Source organism: Nelumbo nucifera, chromosome 5 (genome assembly GCF_055504915.1).
Source record: "Nelumbo nucifera cultivar China Antique chromosome 5, China Antique-T2T, whole genome shotgun sequence".
NCBI classification, from domain to species: domain Eukaryota; kingdom Viridiplantae; phylum Streptophyta; class Magnoliopsida; order Proteales; family Nelumbonaceae; genus Nelumbo; species Nelumbo nucifera.
In genome coordinates this window covers 84,563,776-84,579,118 of record NC_142653.1, presented here as the reverse complement: position 1 = coordinate 84,579,118, position 15,343 = coordinate 84,563,776, and the positions used below count along the sequence as shown (strand labels likewise).

The 15,343-nt window shown below is 34.1% G+C and overlaps 1 protein-coding gene across 3 annotated transcripts in view; it reads right to left on the bottom strand.

Moving 5' to 3' along the window:
• LOC104612949 (mediator of RNA polymerase II transcription subunit 33A-like) overlaps nucleotides 1–15,343 on the bottom strand; it is a 59,526-nt gene that overhangs the window by 28,454 nt on the left and 15,729 nt on the right. For all 3 annotated transcript variants that reach the window (XM_088888936.1, XM_010280614.3, XM_088888938.1), the window contains 5 exons: nucleotides 14,576–14,892; nucleotides 14,314–14,405; nucleotides 13,866–14,226; nucleotides 13,470–13,680; nucleotides 13,276–13,390 (listed from right to left, as the gene is read on the bottom strand). In XM_088888936.1, coding sequence (XP_088745062.1) covers nucleotides 13,276–13,390; nucleotides 13,470–13,680; nucleotides 13,866–14,226; nucleotides 14,314–14,405; nucleotides 14,576–14,892 — 1,096 coding nt within the window. The remainder of the gene's footprint in view (nucleotides 1–13,275; nucleotides 13,391–13,469; nucleotides 13,681–13,865; nucleotides 14,227–14,313; nucleotides 14,406–14,575; nucleotides 14,893–15,343) is intronic.

Below are 15,343 nucleotides of genomic sequence, written 5' to 3'. Positions count from 1 at the left end.
TACATTGAAATTTATAGCTCTCTCTAGGATACAAACAAGGTAACAAATCTCCCTAATTAAAGGAAAGATAAAACTGATTCCTAAAAATCTGTACAGCTCACAAATCTCTCAACTACCTAAAATAGCACATAATCAAATATAATACATAATTACAGAAATCTTCCAACACTCCCCCTCAAGCTGGCATGAATATATCACTCATGGCAAGCTTGCTAACTAAGTTCTCATATTGCGCCCTAGGAAGCCCTTTGGTGAGAATGTCTGCTACTTGGCTCGTGGTGGGTATGTAGGACATGCATATCACACCACTGTCTATCTTCTCCTTGATGAAACGTTTATCCACTTCTACATGCTTTGTTCTGTCATGTAGAACTGGATTATGAGCTATGAAAATAGCTGCCTTGTTATCACAATATACTTTAATAGGTGTTGGTGTAGGAACCTTCAACTCTTCTAGGAGCCTTTTGATCCATAACACTTCACAAAAGCCATGTGCAACAGAGCGGAATTCTGCCTCTGCACTACTCCTTGCCACAACACTCTGTTTTTTGCTTCTCCAGGTGACCAAATTCCCTCCTACCAAAGTGCAGTAACCTGAAGTAGATCTTCTATCATTTACATCACCTGCCCAATTTGCATCTGTGTAGGCTACGACTTGGAGATGACCCCTATTTTTGAACAAGAGTCCTTTCCCCGGAGTTCCTTTCAGATATCTCAAAATCCTGAACACAACTTCAAAGTGAGTAGGTCCAGGTGAATGCATAAACTGACTTACTACACTTACTGCAAAGGCTATGTCAGGTCTTGTGTGCGACAAATAGATTAGTCTTCCAACTAATCTTTGATAATGTTCTCGATCAACCACCTCATTTGTTGTTACTGCTTTTAACTTCATATTTGGGTCTATTGGAGTTTTTGCGGCTTTACAACCTGTCATCCCTGTCTCCTTGAGCAAATCAAGAATGTATTTGCGTTGGTTGATAAAGATTCCCTCATTGGACCTTGCAAACTCCATTCCGAGAAAATATTTAAGTTTTCCCAGGTCTTTAATGTCAAATTCAGCCTCAAGCTTATTCTTCAACTTGTTGATTTCAAATAAATCATCCCCAGTATAATATCGTCTACATACACTATCAAAATAGCTATTTTACCTTTGGTGGAGTGCTTGAAAAATAAAGTATGATCAGCTTGACTTTGTGAGAAGTCGTGCCGCCTTACTGCATCCCCAAATCGTTCAAACCAAGCTCTTGGTGATTGCTTTAGCCCATATAGGGATTTTTTTAACCTACAAACTTTGCCTCTTCCAAGACTTTCTTCAAATCCTGGTGGGAAGTCCATATATACTTCTTCCTTTAGGTCTCCATTCAAGAATGCATTCTTGACATCGAATTGACGAAGTGGCCAGTTAAAATTAACTGCAAGAGAAAGAAGTATTCTGATAGAGTTAATTTTAGCAACAGGAGCAAAAGTCTCTTGGTAGTCTATACCATGAGTTTGGGTAAATCCTTTTGCTACGAGTCTTGCTTGTATCTCTCCACACTTCCGTCAGCCTTGCACTTCACTATAAACACCCATTTGCACCCGACTGTCTTCTTGTCATAGGGTAGATCAGTAATACTCCACGTATTACTTTTTCTAAGAGCATTCATCTCTTCCATCACAGCTAACCTTCATTTCGGATCATCTAATGCTTCCTGAACAGTTCTTGGCACATACAGATTAGAAATCCTAGACACAAATGCTTTATGAGTATGTGGTAATTTTTCATATGACAAGTATTTTGCAATAGGATGTTTTGTGCAAACTCGGGTACCTTTTCTTAATGCAATTGGAATGTCAAGATTTGAAGAGGACAGATTAGGCAAATCATTAGATAAAGACGAAATAGGGGTAGAAGAAGGATTACTCTGAGTTGTAGGACCTTCACTCGGCAAATTGGATTGGACTTCTGCTATAGGAACAACTGGAACAGTAGTACTTTTGTGAAACCTCTTCCTGGTATAAAACTGAAGATCAGGATGAGGATTGTGATCCGTTTGAAGTACTTCTCCCCCTGTCTCTGATAACATAGTATCTAGAAATTTTAGATTAAGAGTACTATCACTAGGTTCCATTTTTTCAACAATTGTTTCCTAAACTTGCTTATCAGAATTAATCAAAGGTATAAATTCTTCTAGAATAGGTAAAGTTTCCCAAAAATTATCTTCCTTATGTTCTCCCCCTGAAGAGAATTTTTTTGAAAGAAAGGTTGGTCCTCAACAAAGTGTACATCCATACTCTCAAAAAATTTCTTTGTAACTGGATTAAAGCATTTGTACCCTTTTTTATTAGATGCATAACCAAGAAACACACATTTTTCAGCTTTTGGATCTAGTTTTGATCGAAAAGTGTTTGGTATATACACATAACAAACACAACCAAACACTTCTAAAGGAAGATCCGTAGTTATTCGAGATGTGGGAAAACAATTTTTCAGATTCTGTAAAGGAGTTTCATATTTTAAAACTCGAGATGGCATTTTATTTATCAGGTAACATGCAGTTAGGAGTGTATTTCCCCAGAGATATTTAGGTACATTCATAGAAAACATGATGGCTCTAGCTACCTCAAGAAGGTGCCTATTTTTTCTTTCAGCAATTCCATTCTGTTGTGGTGTGTCACAACAAGCTGATTGATGGATAATACCTTTTTCGGTTAGAAATGCTCCCAAGTATTTGTTAAAGTATTCAGTCCCATTATCTGATCTTAGAATACCAATTTTGGTTTGAAATTGATTTTCAATCATTAGGAAAAATTCTTTAAATCTTTGTTCAACCTCTGATTTCCTTTCCAACAAGTAAACCCAACATATCCTTGTATGGTCATCAATAAAAGTCACAAACCATTTTTTTCCAGAAAGTGTGTTAACCTTAGATGGGCCCCAAACATCACTATGTAACAAATAAAATGGTTTTGAAGCAAAATAAGGTTTTATTGGAAATAAAACACGATGATCTTTAGCCAAATGACAAGCCTCACAATGAAGTTTTGACCAATCAACTCCTTTAAACAATTTAGGAAACAAATGTTTGAGATATGGAAAACTAGGATGCCCTAATCTTCTATGCCATAATATAACTTGATCACAGACAGGGATTGAACTCGTACTACTTAAACCATGAACTTTTTTATTAGCAGTAGCGGTTTCATCAAAGTAGTAGAGTCCATTTATCTCTCTAGCAGTTCCAATCGTCTTCCCCGAGTTCTGGTCCTGAAAAACACAAGTGGAAGGAAGAAAAAGAATGGAGCAGTTAGTATCTTTCGACAATCTGCCAACAGAAAGAAGATTGCAAGCAAGTTTTGGAACATGTAAAACAAATTTAATAGTAATTTTTTCTGAAATTTTAATGTTTCCTTTGCCTGCAATAGATGAAAGACTACCATCAGCTATTCTCACTTTTTCAATACCAGAACAAGGATAATAGGAACTAAATAAGTTAGAGCAACTTGTCATATGATTGGAGGGCCCTGAATCTATGATCCAAGGACCGGATTTTCCTAGAATTGAGAGTGCCAAAGAATTGCTACCTGTTTGTGCCATAGACCCGACAAGAGTATTAGGTGACGAATAGGATTTTAGAAGTTTAAGAAGATGATCTATTTGCTCTTTACTGAATGGGGATGATTCAACCTCGTTTGCTGTAGGTATATTCTGTTCACCAGGTTTGTTCACCCTCCAATTGGATGGTCTCCCGTGTAGTTTGTAGCAATTCTCTCGGGTATGGCGAGGTTTTCCACAGTAATCACAGTGTAGGTTATTCTTGTCTCCAACCCGCTGATTTTGGGCTGACTTTCGACTGACTTGGGCCTTGGAAATAATCAGGGCTGACCCTTCCACAAGTCCGGTTGTACCTACAGCTTTCTTTCCAAGCATCACTTGTCTCCGGCTTTCTTCTCTGCGTACTTCTGCAAATACCTCATCGATTGGGGGCAGAGGGTTTCTTCCAATAATTCGGCCACGAACCTCATCGAATTCAACGTTTAAACCTGCAAGAAACTTGAAGACTCGGCCAACATTCACCATCTTCTTGTAATAATTGCAGTCATCGGGTGACTTCCACTCGTAATCGTTGAATAAGTCCAGGTCCTGCCAAATTCTCTTAAGAGAATTAAAATACTTAGTCACAGAGTTCTCACCTTGGCAAATATCTCCGAGTTGTAAAGTTAATTCGTACACTTGGGATTGATTCCCTAAATCAAAGTACATCTGTGAGACATTGTCCCATAATTCCTTGGTTGTAGAATAGCAGAGATAATTTGCACCTATCTCTTCAGTCAAGGAGTTAACCAACCATGTCATCACCATGGAATTTTCAGCATCCCAAACAGCATAGGCTGGATCCTTCACATCAGGCTTCTTCGTGTCTCCTGTGATATAGCCAATTTTCCCTCTCCCTCTGAGATACATGCGAACAGATTGTGACCACCGGAGAAAGTTGTCACCATTTAGTCGGATTGTAGTCATCTGAATATGGTGATTTTCAGGCAGATTCCGGACAATCTGGGGCTCAGGCTGAGAAGGCTGAAAACTGGACGTGACTTCGGACATTTTTAGGGACAGAAACGCAGAAACAAACCCTAGGTCTTTTCCGCTCTGCTACCATAAAGAAGAGACAGAAAGATATGAAGAATGGGATGACAATTTATGCTTCTGTACATCGAAATTTATAGCTCTCTCTAGGATACAAACTAGGTAACAAATCTCCCTAATTAAAGGAAAGATAAAACTGATTCCTAAAAATTTGTACAGCTCACAAATCTCTCAACTACCTAAAATAGCACATAATCAAATATAATACATAATTACAAAAATCTTCCAACATTTATAAATTTTCCTTTAAATCTAAGTGGTGTTCATTTATCACGTAAGACTCAAGATGCACCCCTCCATTTTGCCCATCCCGCTCTAATTCTGTGGACAACATTCTCCTCAATCTCTCCCTTGTTATGAATTACTGAACCAAGATACCGGAAAAGGTCACATTGTGTTAATCCCAAGTGAATCCTCATTTGCACTCTTATCATTGTTACATATCATATATTTTGTTTTAGTCCTACTTATTTTAAAACAACTTGTTTATAAGTTATTTGTCTATAAACTTAATTTTGCATTTAATCCTTCATTAGTTCCATCAATTAAAACAATGCCATCAACAAACAACATACACCAAGGACAAAGTGCTGAACCTTGGTGAAGACCCATCATAACTGCAAAACCTGATGTTTCTCCCACAAGTGTTCTAACATTGGTTATTGCACCCTCAAACGTATCCATAATTAGATCTATATACCTATTGGGAAGTCCTTTCTTTTCCAAGACTTAACATATTATCTCTTTGGTGACTCTATCATATGCTTTCTCTAGATCAATGAACACCATATGGAGAACTCTCTTCTTTTCTCTAAACTTTTCTATCAATTGTCTCAAAAGAAAGATAACTCCATACTTGATCTCTCTGGCATAAACCCAAATTGGATCTCCGATACGCTTGTCTCATGATGTAACCTTTGCTCAATTATTCCCTCCCAAAGTTTCATAGCGTGGCTCATGAGTTAATCCCCCAATAATTATTACATCTTTTATATCACCTTTCTTCTTAAAATATAAGCACCATATTGTTCTTTCTCCATTCATTGTGAATCTTCTTTTCTTTCATTATCTTATCAAATAGCTTAGCTAGTCATAATAAGCCTACCCCTCCCATACTTTCCACACATCTATTGGAATATCATCTGATCCAAATGTCTTTCCCTTCATCTTATTTAGTGCCTCTTTTTTTTTTTTTTGATGAATCTTATTTAGTGCCTCTTTCACTTCAACAATTTTAATTTTACAAAGGCACATGTTATTTCCAACACAATTAGTATGACCGACCCTTTTGCTAGTGACCTCTACATGATGTTCATTTATTAATTTTTCAAAATAGTTTTTCCATCTTTCCTTAATTTCCTCATCTTTTATCAAGATTCTTTGATCTTCCCCTTTAATACACCTAAGATGGTTTCAATTTTTTTCTTTCCTTTTTCTCATCTTTGCTAGTTTATTGATTCCTTTTTCTCTCTCTTTAGTGTCTAGTTTATGAGAGTTCATTGTAAGCCAACTTCACTTTCTTTTTAGCTTCCTTTCTTATAGTTTTATATTTTTTTCCATTTTTCTCTATTTCTACATTTTTGTCGATCTTTATACCATGCTTGTTTTACCTGATCATATTTTGAACCTCTTCATTCCATCATCAAGTTTCTTTAGCACCTTTTCGGTTTCCTTTAAATTCTCCTTAAACATCAGTTGCTACTTTCTTTATGTAGTTTGGTATTTCAAGCCACATCTCATTCGTCTTTCCATCTAAGTCCCATTTTCCTTCTACTATTAACCTATCTCTAAACTATGCCAACTTTTCTCCTTTTAGATTTTCCCACCTAATTCTTTTTTTTTTTTTTTATCAATAACAATTTCATTAATTCACCAAAGAGGTTACATAAGGAAAGCAAACACACTTATCTTCCAAGTACAATCAAGAAAACAAAAGAATAGGTAGAGACAAAAAATTACAACTTAGCATAAAACATTGAATCCCTTTCTGCCCCTTGTTTAGCTAAACCATCAGCTAGAGAATTGGCTGATCTTTTGACCCAGCACATTTTAACTTCCATCTCCCGCACCAGCCACTTAAATTTCCTCCTCTGATTACTGTACCTCCATAAATCATTGCTGTCTGCATTCAGCCACCCTATCACCACCTCCGAATCCCCTTCAATTAAGAATTTCCCACCTAATTCTTGGACACCTATTTTTCCCTATTTCTCTTCCATTTCATAATGTGCATATTTACCACCACTAATCTATGTTGTGTGATTAAACTTGCCCCTGGGATAACTTTGTGATCCTTACACATCATTCATTTTGTTCTCCTAGTAAGGAAAAATATATATTTGACTTATATTTGGACCACTTTTAAATGTTATCAAGTGTTCATCCTTCTTTTGGAAAAATGTGCTTACAATTTCCACATCATAACTCATAAGCTACTACAAATTCCAAGATTGTACCCCTTGCTTCATTCCTCTCCTCAAACCCAAATCCTTCATGCACCATATCGTATCTTGCATTTCTTTTTCCAACATGTCCATTTAAGTCTGTACCTATAAAAATCTTCTCTTCATTTAACATTTCTTAGGTTAATCTTTCTAAGTTTTCCCAAAATTCTCTTTTGATGTTTTTCTTCTTAACCCACTTAAGGTGCATAAGCACTAATTATGTTAATGATTTCTTGACCTAAAACTAGTTAAAATTATTCTATTGCCAATTCTTTTAAAATTTACAACATATTTTAGACCCTTATTTACTATTATCGCTACTCCATTTCTATTATTTACTTTTCCAACTAGCGGGGACCTGTGCGATGCACGGGATTTATTAAGAGAAAGCTAAATAATAGAAAGGGTCATATACTAAAATACCCCTTATAGTTTCATGGATTTACTAAAATCTACCCTATAGTTAGCATTTTACTAAAACACCACTTATAATTTGCAATGGATTTAACCAATCTTCCATTAGATGACATTGGAAAATGACAGTGTTGACCCTAATGTTCATTTAAATAAATTTAAACAAAAGAAAATAAAAATAAAAATACCACTTTTGCCCTTAATAAGACATGGGCAACCACTCTATTGGCTATATTTGGTAAATTTTGTTTTTATACAAAATAGTGTTAAGGGTATTTTTGGAATAAAATATCATGAGCCTAATGGCAAAACAAACACTCCTTAATGAAAGGTTGATTAAGTAAATAAGTTGTAAAATATATTGGATGTTTTAGTAAAATGAAAATTATAAGGTAGGTTTAAGTAAATATGTAAAATTATAAGGTGTGTAGGAATGGCAACGGGGCGAGGATCAGTTTCCGACCCCGATTCTGAAATTAACCCCCATCCCCGATCCTCGACGGGGATGGGTTCCCCATGGGGACACGAATCCCCAAAATGTTTTCAGATAATAGTATTTTTTAAAATAAATAAAAAATTTAAAATTATAAATAATGTTTTAAATATGTTTTGATATATATATAATATAAACAATATAATAGTACATTTAATATAAATAAAACATTTAATATATATATATAATTGGGGTCGGGTCGGGTCGGGGCGGGGACTTCAATCCCCATTCCCAACCCCGACCCCGACCTCGACCTCGACCGGGGATTCCTATTAATCCCTGTCCTCACCCCCCCGCCAAAATAATCCCCATCCCTAGCCCCATTGAGTCGGAGAAGTCGGGTCCCCATCAAGGATGGGGAAAATTGCCATCCCTAAAAGTGTGTTCTAATAAATGACTCTAATAGAAACACATAAAAGTATACAATTGTTTTATATTTTCAACTTTTTAAATAACTAATAATTATTAATATTTTATATACTACTTTTAATAAATTTTTTATAATACAAAAATAACAATAATTAATTTCAGTTAGGTTTATTTATCAAACTGATGAAACCGACCAACCCGATTAACTCGACCCGAATTGGTTGGTTTTCTAATATTTTAGGTTGGCTTTCGTTCAAAAACTTCCCAATTCGACCAAGTTGGATTAGTTTCACTTTGGCCATTTGTACACCAACCAAAATCGAACGACCTAACTATGGAAATATATTAATATTTTATATTTTAAATATAATATTTAATATGGAAAAGTGGGAATTTTCCCATATTTCTTAATCTAAAATGTTTTATATCATAAATCTAATTTTTAAATTTATTTTTTAATAATTGCACTATAATTTTTAAAATTAAATTAAATTTTTAAGTTTAAATCTTTTGAACAGATTGACCAAACCAAAAAATTGAGTTTTCACAAAAGGTTAGTCGATTTCAGCTGACCAACTCCCTAACCTGACCAAGTCAATTTGGTTGGCCAAATAGCCTACGACCAAACCGAACCAACTCATGAACACTCATTATTTCAGCTAAATTAATAGTCTTATCTCTAATAAATAACAATAGTTTAATCACCGATAATTATTGAAAAATTATAGCAAAAATACACAAATATTGAAAATATATGGATAATGAAAAATACAATAATTACAGAAATTACAAACATAGAATAAGTACTAAAAATATATTAACATAGTCAATAAATAGAATAATCTCAAATAATAGTTTAATCTCTAATAAATATTAATCAATAACTTATAACAAAAATACAAAAAATACAATATGCACAATAAATTAAATTTAAAATTTCAATAATAGTAATCTAATCTCCAATAATTATTGAAAGTTTTCAGTTAAATAACAAAACGAAATAAATTTATACATAACCATTGAAAATACATTTATCACAAAAGACAATAAATATTAATTTTAGTATATATAATTATATAATAAATACAGATTAAGAGTTTAAAATTATTATTAATAAATATTAATTTTTTGAAATTTATTTTCTCAAATTATTACTTGATATAAGTGAAATTAATTATTTACAATATTATGTAAAAATATTAAATTATTATTAATTTCAATATTATGTTATAATTATTTTTCTACTTTTTAGAATTTTGTTAAATTTATTACTTAATTTCTTTATTTTAACTATTTAAAAACTAGTTATGTTAAATATTTTGTTATTTAAAATATTTAATTATTTAAATACGTAAATAATATGTATAATATTTAAATTTTAGAATATTAATTATTTATTGAATTTAATTATCCACAAAATCATAATTTATACTATTATTACATAATTTTATTATTAATTTTGTAATATATTAAATTATTATTAATTTCAATATTATGTTATAATTATTTTTCTACTTTTTAGAATTTTGTTAAATTTATTACTTAATTTCTTTATTTTAACTATTTAAAAACTAGTTATGTTAAATATTTTGTTATTTAAAATATTTAATTATTTAAATACGTAAATAATATATTTAAATTTTAGAATATTAATTATTTATTGAATTTAATTATCCACAAAATCATAATTTATACTATTATTACATAATTTTATTATTAATTTTGTAATATATTAAATTATTATTAATTTCAATATTATGTTATAATTATTTTTCTACTTTGAATAAATTTTTTAAATTTATTATATAATTTTGTTATTTTAACTATTTAAAATCTAGTTATGATAAATATTTAGTTATTTAAATATTTAAGTAATCTATAAAATATTTAAAATTTTTTGTTATTTGAATTTTATTTATTTAAAGCTATTACATATTATTAAATATTTAAAAACATTTAAATTGATAACCTGGAAAAACATAATTTAAATTGTTAGTACATAATTTCGTGATATATTGTGTAAAAATATAAAATTATTTTTTTGTGTTTTTAATAAATATTTTAAAGTTATTATAAAATTTTGTTAGAATATTTAAATAATTCTTAAATTTTTTAATCCAAACTTTCTTTATATAGATATAAATAAAAAGTATGGGAGAGGATAAATAGAAATTAGAGATAATTTTGGAGAAAGTGGGGGATAGTGGGGGAGGTAGTTTAGGAGTAATTTTAGGAGAAGAGATTATTTAGGTTATTGGGAAAGTGCATCTCATTGGTTGTTCATGAAATTAAAAAAAATCAAAAAAAAGGAGAAAATTTCCTGACCGCTTTGTTTTAATATATATATATAGCCATCAATTTCCTTATCATTTTTACCTTTCATTTAGTTTCTTATAAGCATGCAATACATAGTTTTCGAATCGTCGTTGACCCGGACGATCGGACCGTTCAGCCCGGGAACCGTCCAAGCAACCGGTTCCGTTTACCCCAAACCCGGTCCCTGGCAAAAAACCATTGAAAAAGTCAATGACCCATTGACCCGGGTGGTCGAACTGTCGACCTGTCAACTCGTTCAACGGTTTTTGGCCGTTTTTTTTTATTTTTAATTATTTTTTTGTTTTCTGTCAAAACGGGTCATCCATTCGAATCGGACGGTTGGACCGTCAACCCAGAAACCGGTGGCCAAAATGGTTCCGTTTCCGAGTCATTTTTTAAAACCATGATGCAATATTTATCCTTCTCTTTTTCATAATATCTACTAATTCCATAGTCTTTCTTGTTAGTTTTCTACATTCCAAGTGGCTAAATGAAGTTGTGATTGTAAAATACTAAAAATATTAAAATATTTAAAATTTAACTAAAAAAGTTGCCCAAAATTCTGAAATTTTGAAAAAATCCAACACAAACTAAAACTGAAACAGATGGAATCCAAACATTTAAAACCTAGTTGGTAACTAGCTAACAATTTGTAATTCTAAAACTAGGCACAAAAGATTTTATTAAAAAGTTTGCTATATGTAGAAAACCATTCTTATAATGATATGTGAATACAGAAAAAGTGGTATCATCATCATGTAAGCCTTGCCCCTACTATATGGGGTCGGCTACACTAATCATATTTCACCATTTCATTTTGTTCAATACCATTTTCATTGTTACATTATGAGCCCCCTAAATCATTTCTTACCACTTCAACCCATGTCCTTTTTGGCCTGCCCCTAGGCCCTTCTAGTCCCTTCAACTTGTAATAGACCATTTCACTTATTACAGGTGTTGTAGATGGTAGTCTTCTCTATACATAATCAAACTATCTAGTCTGTTTTCCTTCATTTGATTACTCTACTACTAGGTTACTTCAAATGAATTAATTTCTGATCCTGTGCTTCCTAGCTTTCTCACTCATCCATATCAATATTTGCATTTTTGTCATACACATATTTTGGACATGTTTCTTGGGTACCCAGTGCCCTGCTCCATACAACACCTTTACACATTCACAAAAGAAAAGACCTGATTGATGCCTTTCATTGCACATTTGCTCTCTAAGCAATGCAAGTGGAGAAGTATCTTACCATAAGCTAATATCCTGTCTTTTTTTTACTAGTATTTGGGCATGGTTTCTCTCCCTCTTTGGTTGTCAGTGGAATCCCCCTGCAGATCTAGAAGGCCTATTTAGATCCTCTTTCATTATGTTACCAATGAAAAGAGAGAGGACGTTATGGAGATGTACAGGGGATGCTATCCTTTGGAAGTATGGAGATAAAGGAATAATAAGGTGTCCAATGACAAGAAGAGAACTACGGAGGACCTCATTGAGAGTATTTCTGTTCAAGTGGTGCATTTGGTGAAGACAATGAAGGCTCCATGGCTGATATTTTGAGAGGTGGGTCGTGGATGGCTTACTCTTCCACCTCAAGAAGAAAATGTTCAGTACAGTGGCTACCACCTGGGAGGAATCTTATCAAGCTCAATTTTTATGGCTGCAGCCCAAGCAACCCCGGGCCTTCAGGTACAGGGTGTTCAGAGATGAAAGAGGATCTATTCTGGCCATGTTTTCTGGACTGATATGTCAAGGGAATGCTATCAATGTGGAATTGCAAACTGCTTCGTATGCACTCAGAGCTAGGAGTGTCCAACTTCACTAATTTGATTGTGAAGGTGATTCTAAAACAGTAGTGGGTTGGCTAAATGGAAGAACCAAAGAACCAAAGAACCATGTCAAATATAGATAAGGTATAAGGGAGCTAAAGAGCTTGGCTAGAGGTTTGATCATCAATGTCTCTTAGGTGCCAAGGGCAGCCAATGGATTGACAACAACTGGAAACAACTGTTACAACTCTCAGACTGACTCTTAGACTGACATAACTCATAACAAACCACCTTATAGACTCCACTATTTACTTAAACATAACCTTCTCCTTCCCCACTATTAACACCATAATAGCCCAGATCAGTTAATGGTTTGACTGGGTCTTATGCCAACAATGACATGAACTGAGGCTGGAGCTATGCACGTAACACTTTAGCTAAGAATGGGGTCAATAAGTCTGAAATATTTTGAGACAGTTGTAATATCTATCAAATGTAAGGATCAGCTACCAAGTCTGTCCTAAGAACCCAAGAATAGGGCTGACAAGCAGTTTTTTGTACTATTATAATTCTTTCTTCATGGTCAATAAAATTTCAGTTATCCATAAAAAAAAATGTAGTCAAGATCATGACTTGGCAATGGATCTCTAGTTAACATATATTCAGAAAGTCATATCATGAATAAAAAGTAGTTTAAAAAAATGTAAGAGGATTCCTCAATAAACACAGTTTCATATCAAACAACTCACTAGGTCAACTAATGATCTTAATATTCAATTGGAATCAGATATCACAACCCTTGTTCAGCTAGAAGTATTGCTAAATGCTTGAGGTACCTGAATATTCCAACCACGGCTGAGAGATGCACCACATAGAATCTTTGCAGCAGCTGATCTTTCCTCCTCAGACCCATTTATTGCAATATGATATAACTTCTCGATCTCCGCTAAGCTTAAATCAGATGAAATTGGTTTTAGATAATAACATACCTTAGTCACCACTGCTACTAGCAATTAAACCACTGAAATACCTGGAAGCAGGGGTTGCAATTAGGGCATTTCTTAGGGGACCAGCTAGGTTAGCTCCATCCATGAAGGCCGACCAAGGAGATACTTGAACTGGTGATGAATCTGAAAGTGAGGTTGATGATGTAGACACATAACCAGGCCAAAAGTATGCTGAAGTGTCGATCAATTTTCTTGCAATGCAAGCTTCAACTATGAGATGAAGCATGTTTCCCCCTGCCAGAGAGTGGAAATATTAGGCCCAACTGACATAAAGAAGCCATCTGTATGTACAAAGCAGACAGTGAGCAAAACAAAGAAACAAGCAATCTATAAAACCACTCAGCACTCACTAGGTAAAGAATGCATTAAGAGTTAGTGAAATGACTAGTAGAGAAAATTAGTGATTTAAGCAAGGTCACCTGCTTTAACACAATTATCACCATGGCCACTTCCACTAAAACCATCATTCCCGTTCCTGAAATTTGAAATAAAATTCGCTGCTTTTGAAGCAGCACTATTAGCTGCACTAGCAATTGATAAAGGAGGAGATAACAGACCAGAAAACTGCCCAAGAACCTTAAGGCATGCAACCAATCCTTGTCTTCTGGAAGCATAGTCAGTCCCACCCATTCCATGATTACAATTGGTCCCCATATTCCCAGATGAAGTACCTTCCCTTTCATCCTCCAAAACATGAACAATAGCCAAGGGAACAACACACAAAAGAACACAGAAACGTGCATCAAGATGTGGAATAGGCCCTTCCAGAGGATCACGCTCCTGCAATAAAGAATATTCGAGATCGTAAATATCATAACATTTCCTTTTCAAGAAGGAATTTTACATAAGAGGCGTGGGTTTCTCAACTCGCTGAACAAGCCGAAGGGCTGAAACCCAGAGTGCTTGGAAGGTCTCTTGCCAGCTTGCCCGGTTAATTACTTGGAGTGTTTTGGTTAAGTCTGCATTTAGATTATCAATATTATTAAAAAGGAAAATGAAAGAAAAGAATATAAGCTGTTAAAAATCCTTCATTTCTTTAATCAAGATAACAACAAACAAGATAATAGGAACATGATGGACATGAAACGTAGTAGGACCAAAAGAGAATTCTTGGGGGGAGGGGAGGGACCTGTAAGTACATCAACAGCCGATGTTGCAGGGAGCTGTCTCCCATCCATTGCAGTCTCCACGTATATATCAAAAGGAACCCAACAGGCAGCCCGACCAGCTCCAAAATTGTAACTAGATGCTGAGCTACATGATCCAATATCAATCATCACTCCAAAAAGCTGGCGCTTGTTCAATTGATATTCCAAATCCAGACCCCTCTTTATGTTTGCAGAGAGCCTTACCAAAATCTGACTTGAGGATTTTATATTTGGGGACACCGATTTATGAGATTCAAGAAACTGAATCCTCTGCAGTAGGCCATTGAATTTTTCAGCCCTATTTCTCAAAAGAAATTGCCAATCAGTAACTTATTAAAATTACTTTCAAGTTACAGGGTCATGAAACAGAAACAAAAAGAACAAAAAACTTAACTCTAACTTCCACAAGTTTGCATATGATTTAGCAATGAAGAAAGGAAGATCAACAAGAAAAAGCAAATTGATAAATAGTAACAGAAATTTACTAAATTAGTATTCAACCAATAAATGAAATAACTGTTATAAACTAAAGACAACCCCAGAACTTCTTGAAGAGCCTGGTCAGATTGGTGACGAAGCTCATTTGCTTTGGCATTTCTGATTGCAGACAAGGAAGATACACAGAAACTAGAATTTGAGGTAGATACTGTTGATAAACTTTGCAACTTGTTGCACACAGGTCCAGTACAGGCAAAACGTTTCCAAGGGATATTGCATGAATATGGTATTTGGGGGGAAGATGACAGAAG